The sequence below is a fragment of the Bactrocera tryoni genome, chromosome 3, assembly GCF_016617805.1.
Source record: "Bactrocera tryoni isolate S06 chromosome 3, CSIRO_BtryS06_freeze2, whole genome shotgun sequence".
Lineage (NCBI taxonomy): Eukaryota > Metazoa > Arthropoda > Insecta > Diptera > Tephritidae > Bactrocera > Bactrocera tryoni.
The window spans coordinates 85287762-85294676 of NC_052501.1; the positions used below are offsets into that span (position 1 = coordinate 85287762).

Sequence of the window (6915 nt, forward strand, 5' to 3'; positions counted from 1 at the left end):
ATGGTACTTTCTAGTAAAAGTTTTGGTTAGGAAAGTTAATCCGGAGCCCGCATAAGTCTTGGAAAGGCCAAATCTAACACATTTCATAAACTTTGCAATCAGAATTTGTAAGAACTCTAAGATAAATGCCTCAAAGACCCATTAATCCTTTTTCTTCTTTATTGAACCGCTTACGCGATTCTAGCCGAGTTTACAACAGCCCGTCAGCTTGGTCTTTCCAATGGAGAGGAGGTCTTCTGCTTCCTCCGATTCTTCCACAATCTCAGAGCCTCAGTATTTTCATCCATATGGACGAAAGAGTAGTCTCTGTCTCTTAGTTCGCTGAACTCCACTTGGTCTTTTCAACGGAGTGGTGGTCTTCCGCTTCCTTAGCTTCCCCCGCACTCTCAGAGCTGGAATGTGTTCATCCATACGGTCGATATAACCTAGCCAGAGTTTTAGTCTTGGTTCGCTGAACTATGCATGTCAATGTCGTATGTCCACTGCGGTATTCGCTGTAGCCGATGCACAAAGGAACATAAATCTTTCACAGAACATTTCTCATAGTCCGTGTCTCTGCACCATACTTGTACATCAGGACGGGAATAATGAGTAACTTAACTATAGAAAATCTAAAAAATAAAATATTGAAGTCACTAAACCTTTAATCTTCCTACAGAAGAACCCACTGTACTCTCTATATAGTATATGCGTTTCTAAAAATAATGTCTCTTTTTCTGTTCCCAATGCGGCCGCGCCTCCTGCTGCCATTTTACGTTGGCAATCCGCACGCAGAATTGTTGCTTTTGCGGCAATTATTATTATGAGTTTGTTGTTTTAGTGCGGCGTACGTGCCGCCTTTGTTGGCGCGTAGCTCGTTTAAAAAACAATCAACTTTAATTTCGTTTCGAAATTGTCCAAATATAGTAAATCGTTAGAGTGGCCAATCAGCAGCTAACTGAATTGCCGTTACACCGCACGCCAGGCTATTGTGGCTAACGGTACTCTATTCGCCGTTTTCGTTTTACATTAGCTGGTAATTATTTTGCAATAAATTTCGCAAATGAATAATAAATGTTTACGCAATTTCAGTGGACATAATTTAAATGTAGGAAAACCAAATGGCAATAACACGGTGAGGCACGCTCTTCGAAGGCGTTTGTTTCGTAATAGTAAATATTTTTATTTGCAAAGTCTCAAAAACAGATACAACAAAGATATGACTAATAAACATTTATGGAGCATCTTTTTGTTGTTGTCGTCTAAAGGATATATTACTGAAGTCAATCAAAGTTGGTTGCAAACCAAGTTAGTAAAGGAGAGGAGCTCATAAGTAGAAATTCACCCATATTTGAGGGACATTACTTTCCTTATCTCAGGTTTCGAGATTGATTAATGATACTGGAGAGAAAAGATCAAGGAGGCGGAAGGGAGACTGGAGCGAGTGTTGGTGTGTGGTAAAAACAGATAACTGATCAAAATTATTCCAGTAGGGGGCACTTGAGAAAGCCACATTCACTAAACAGCTAGATAGTATTCAACGAGTGGCTCAAGTACGAGAGAGAGACTCATCAGTGGGGCACTACGTGCAACATCATCGAAGGCACTTAGTTCGATTCTACATACAGCACCCGTCATCATAGCCGGCAGATGCATTGCTGCCAAGATTGCTAACAGACTCAGGTAAACTGGGCACATTAAGGGTGCCAAAGAGAGAGATTCCGAAATCCTGAGAACTTGGACCACTGCGCCACGGAATCTAGTACTAGCGGCATCTTCTACGCGAACTTACCTCCGTGAGTTATGTGGGAAGGCGGATTCGCTAGAGAAGAGGCGCAGTAAGCCTTTTCACAAATGGTTCGAAGCTGATTGGAAGATTGAAGAACGATTCTTCATCAGGAGTTTTCAATCAACTACCATTTCAAACTACCAGACCACTGTAGGTTCTTTCAAGCAGAAGTGGCAGCCATCCAGGTAGCAGCAGATGTACTTTTCTGAAGTTCGGCTTTTTTTAGTGAGGTGTGCATCAACTTCTATATCAGAGCTGCTATATAGGACTTGAGCTCGCTAACAATGAACACAAAGCTAGCCAAGGAGTCCATAACCTCACAAACAGTAGCATCAAGCTATTTCCATATAACACTTGTCTAGATACCTGGTCACAGCGGAATCATTGGAAATTGTAAGGCCGATGAGCTTACAAGCAAAGACACCCAGATCCAAATTAAATTAGGATAGGAACGAACAGTCCCCGTGCACTCGACCGCTGAATCTACGGACTATGCACGAGCTCAGAAAGCGTTGATTGTGAAGTTGCGAAAGCCTTCTGAACTGCTAGCTCTTCTTCGCCGCTATAATAGTCGTCCTAACTGAATATGGTCGCAACTTGTTAAAGTTGCATTGAGGAAAATCGAGTGGAAACATCCAAAAACTTTCCCCACATCTATCCAACTTTCGTCAAGCTAAGGTTAAAGCATCCCGGCTGTCATACATTCTCCGAACTCGGTGAACACGCTGGAATTGATATTAGTTGCCTCAATTCTATTGTGATGGGTTCTAGGCGCTTTTTCGATATGTGACGGCCTTTCTGAGTCGTGCCAAAGTGTTTTGGGCATCACAACGGTCAAGCAGTCCTTGGGATTAGCTGTGGATTCACCAGAAATGAGCACAACTACCCAACCTAAGCCTATTTTTACCCAACTCAAAGGATTCGCATATTCAGGAAAAATTACTTGAAGAAACACTTTAGGCAGAAGCAGTTGCAGTGATAAAAATAAAATAGTGCAAAGTTTGGAAGGCAAACAAAAGGATAAGGTCGACTCAATAAGTTATTAAAAGCAACCTGCTCTATAAGAAAGATAAAACAGGGTCTAAGAGGTTTGCCATAGTTTCAGGTGACTCGACAAGTGATGAGAAACCTGAAAATAAATTTTTGTGGCACTCTCTGCGACTTTTGACCAGTTCTAGTTTAGTTAAAAAGTGTTCTTTAGATACTGAGCCCGTAAGAACAGCATTCCTCTTTATCCCTTCTTAAGCACTTACTTATATCCTGCCAAAGAGTGACAAATAGTGACTCACGAAATACTCCTCCAACAACTAAGTGTCTTAGCAAAAGTTTCGCCGGAAATTTAAATGAGAATAAGTTTCAAGTGATGTGACAACTTGCATAGCGAGTTAACAACAACAAAAACAAAAAATGCACGTCTAACGTATGACCACAACCACCACCGACACCGACCACCGGGCACAACAAAGCCAGTGATTCACCAGTGCGGCAGTTGATATGCGGCAACTAAGCGCACAGCTGTCTGCATTTGCAACAAAATTTTTCGGACACTAAACTTCCACGAAGTTGACAGTCGCATTAATTTCATGCTCGGCCAAAATAACACATAAAATAACCATTGTAAAGTATACAATAAACAACAAACACATGGCCAATTGGCAATTATCAATTACCGTTTTGTCAATTACCCAGTGTCGATTACACGTCGGCGGCAAATTGCCACTGCAACATGAATAACAAATCGAAAAATGCCGCGGAAAATTTTCCAGTGCGTAATAAATGTGGTTACTCACGGTGGCATATATGTGTTTACATGTGTCTGTGTGGGGATTTTCGGTGAATGCTTAGTCAATTTTTAGGATTGAGGCACGTGCGCTATTGAGCCGATTGTTTGTTCATAATAACGGTATCGACGTGTTAGGCGTTTAACTGAAGTGGGCGTGTTAGCTGCGGGTAGTGAATGCAAATGTAGCATATGTTGCAAGTATATAAGTAAGTGTACATATTAATGGAGTAGTTGGAGCTGATTGACCCGGAAATTGGTTGAAGTACTTTAAATGGGTCTTTCATGGTCTCACTGCTTATTATATTATGTTTGCAAGGAGCTCAAGGTCCGCGTGATACTCCAGAAGATGATGATGAACGTGGAGAACCTGGACGTGCTGGAGTCCTTTCAAGTGCTGCTGGTAATCCAAAGCACTTGAAAAAAATGGATCGGCAAGACCGCCAGGATCACAAGGCCCGGTAAGACCACAGTCGCTGCGGGATTGCCTGAAAAACTTGGATATACAGAAGAAAGAGTTCCGGTTGGTTAATATACAATACCAGGGGAGCGTGGTGGAGCCGGGACCCCAGGACATGATGGATAACTAGTGAGAATTTTATTGAAAATTCCATATTTGTATCCCCATGCAACTAAATTTTATTTGTTAAGGGACTTCGTGGACTACCAAGTTCTACATGGACCCAGCTGACTATCTTGACTACTAGGTGGAAAAAGTGAATATGGAAGTTCTGAATCTTTTGAGCCGGAGAAACAGCCTGTCCGTCCAGGCGTTCATAACTCTTAAGGTTTAGTAGGAAAGCTAGGGGCATCTGGTTAATCAGTAGAAATATGTGAGCTTGAAAATCCATATCCTACAAGAGAACAATGCGCTGCAGATGGCAATGGGGAAAGTAGACCAGCTGGATTGCAAGGACGTCCCAGTTTTGCTGGAGCACCAGTTTTGTCAGAACCACCCGGTACAAGAGGTAAGCGCGGATTAATGGTAATCAAGGGCGAACAAGGCAGTGTTGGTCTTTGAGGACTTCCTGGTGAACAGCGCTCAATAGGTTCGCTACGTTTAAGCTCATGGTGATACAGGATTAAGAGGAGAACCTCAAATAAGTGGTTTAAAAGGCAGAAGGTCTGAGGAAAAAGGACCACCTAGTGTGTAGATAGTGTGCAGATAGATTGCTATTTTCTTTTAAAAGAAACATTTTGTATTATCAGAAATCGTAAACTGCTGAGATCTCCAACTCCAGTCTGCAGAAGAATTATAGTTTGGGTCTGGTTCACATTACAAATATTCCATTCGATTTGTTTTTTCGTTGTATCGCTTATTGCAGCACCCTGTTAATTTTTCTCCGAATAACAAAACATAAGAAAAAAGTTCAGATTTGAAAGCTTTCAAAACAGAAAAAACAAAAATAAATCTCAAAATTTTTGAATATGTAATACAAAATTTCTAAAATCAATAAAACACAACAATACATCGATTAAAGATAATATGAGCTTTAGAGGTAAACAACACCCAAACTAATTGAGTGCGGTATCATGATACATACGGTCCTTTCAATTGCAGCTCACGTCAAACGCAATTTGTCTTCGTCAGCGGCAGCGAGTACACTCTTTCAATCCGATTTGATCTATGTCACGGCCAAACATGAGCCAACGAGCAATTTCGTTATATCGCCAGTAGCCATTCGCTCGCTACTGACCATAATCAGCATCTCTGTCATACGCGAGCCGCATCGCGAACTGCTCGCGGCGATGGGTTTGAAGAGCTCTCATCAGGGCATACAAGAGTTCAAAGCCTGTCGCAATGCCAACAAGGACGAGTTTGTCTTCACCCAGCACAATGCCATCTATGTGGATAACCGTTTTGAGATCGATATGGCATTCCGCGTTACCTGCTTGGAACAATTTCAAACTCGACCGGAGAATATCAACTTTGAGCTGCTGGAAGGCATCACCCATCACATTAACACCTGGATTAATGAACAGACGGAAGACCAAATAAGTACACGCATTGCAGCTGACACAATGGACGTACTGCAGCATAACTTGCTCATAAGCATTGGCCGTTTCGAGAGCAAATGGCGAAAGGCATTCCCGAAGAAATTTCTAACTAAAAGCGATTTCTGGTTAACGCCAACCGAGAAGGTGGAGGTGCCCATGATGCACGACTACTGCGAATTACCATTCGGCGAGCTGGACGAGTTGAAGGCCACGGCACTTGTATTACCTTACCGTAATTTAAATGTGAAGCTTATCATACTCATACCTAAGGAGATTGACGGTTTGCCGAAACTGGAAGAGCACCTGAAGCTGCAACGCGTCGATATTACCGTCTTGCCGTCGTTGTTAAAGGTGAAAAACGTGAAATTGGGTATGCCACGTGTCAAACTGGAGTCGAATCTGCTCATAAATGAGATATTAAAGGAGGTGAGTGACTAAATTGTGCTTATTTGATAGTCGTATATGAGTCTCATTTGGAATGATTATTAACGCTTTGTTCTTCAAGCTTGGCATAAATGCGATATTCAACGATTGTATCGACTTTACACGCCTTCTAACGGCCTTCAACATAACGAAGATATCGCAAATAAGGCATATAGCCGCTATTGAAATCAACGACGATGGCACCGGCGCATCATCCTCGAAAGGTGAGCTATAACGGGTTTGAAGTTGTGACCTTTTTAGTTTAATTTTGTGTGTATTTGGCTTTTCTAGTGTCGTTTCTACTGACCGAAATCGAAAAGTGCACCGAATTTGACATCAATCGGCCATTCTTCTACGCTGTTATGGACAACGAGCGCATCTACTTTGGCGGCCATATTACGAACACGAATAATTTCATAGGCATGTAAACTCGAATCAGTTATAAAAAATGTAAATGAAAATGGTAATTGTTGTACCTAAGGAATTGCTTAGTTTGGGAAACCAATTTTATTCATTACTTATTTAATAATTCATGACACAGGAATATTTATTTCGACCTTTTAAGAGATAAAGTCGGTTATCGTGTGAGTCAATTTCTTCATCTTTGTAGGCAATAAATGTAGGAATATTTATGCGGATATAAAGTTCTCGAAAATAGTTTGGTTGTGGTAGATATAACCTATTTATTGTATAGTCGAAAAAGTATTTTCGTATTTTGTCAATAGTTTACGGAGACGATGCTGTATCAGTTCGTCTAGCGCAACAATGGTTCGCACGCTTCCGTTGTGGAAATCGAACTATCGTTGAAAAGGTCGATGAAATTGTGGAAAATATTGAGCAGAACGATCCCATAAGCAGCAATGACATCGCTAAAGAACTTAATATTCATCATCAAACAATTTTGAGCCACTTAAAAAAGGCTGGCTACAAAAAGAAGCTCGATGCT

The 6915-nt window shown here is 41.3% G+C and overlaps 1 protein-coding gene across 1 annotated transcript; it reads left to right on the plus strand.

The window, feature by feature from the left end:
- Positions 1-4974: 4974 nt before the first annotated feature.
- On the plus strand, positions 4975-6397 carry LOC120770800 (antitrypsin-like). Its single transcript, XM_040098379.1, has 4 exons — positions 4975-5047; positions 5110-5972; positions 6052-6193; positions 6261-6397. Exons 1-4 carry the CDS (start codon positions 5035-5037, stop codon positions 6395-6397), a joined length of 1155 nt encoding a protein of 384 aa, XP_039954313.1. The 5' UTR covers positions 4975-5034.
- Positions 6398-6915: the final 518 nt, after the last annotated feature.

Excerpts from the sequence above, each read along its gene's own strand:
- LOC120770800 (XM_040098379.1), top strand. Across the intron at positions 5,973-6,051 it reads TAAATGAGATATTAAAGGAG|CTTGGCATAAATGCGATATT; the intron begins GTGAGTGACTAA and ends TTGTTCTTCAAG. Across the intron at positions 6,194-6,260 it reads CGGCGCATCATCCTCGAAAG|TGTCGTTTCTACTGACCGAA; the intron begins GTGAGCTATAAC and ends TGGCTTTTCTAG.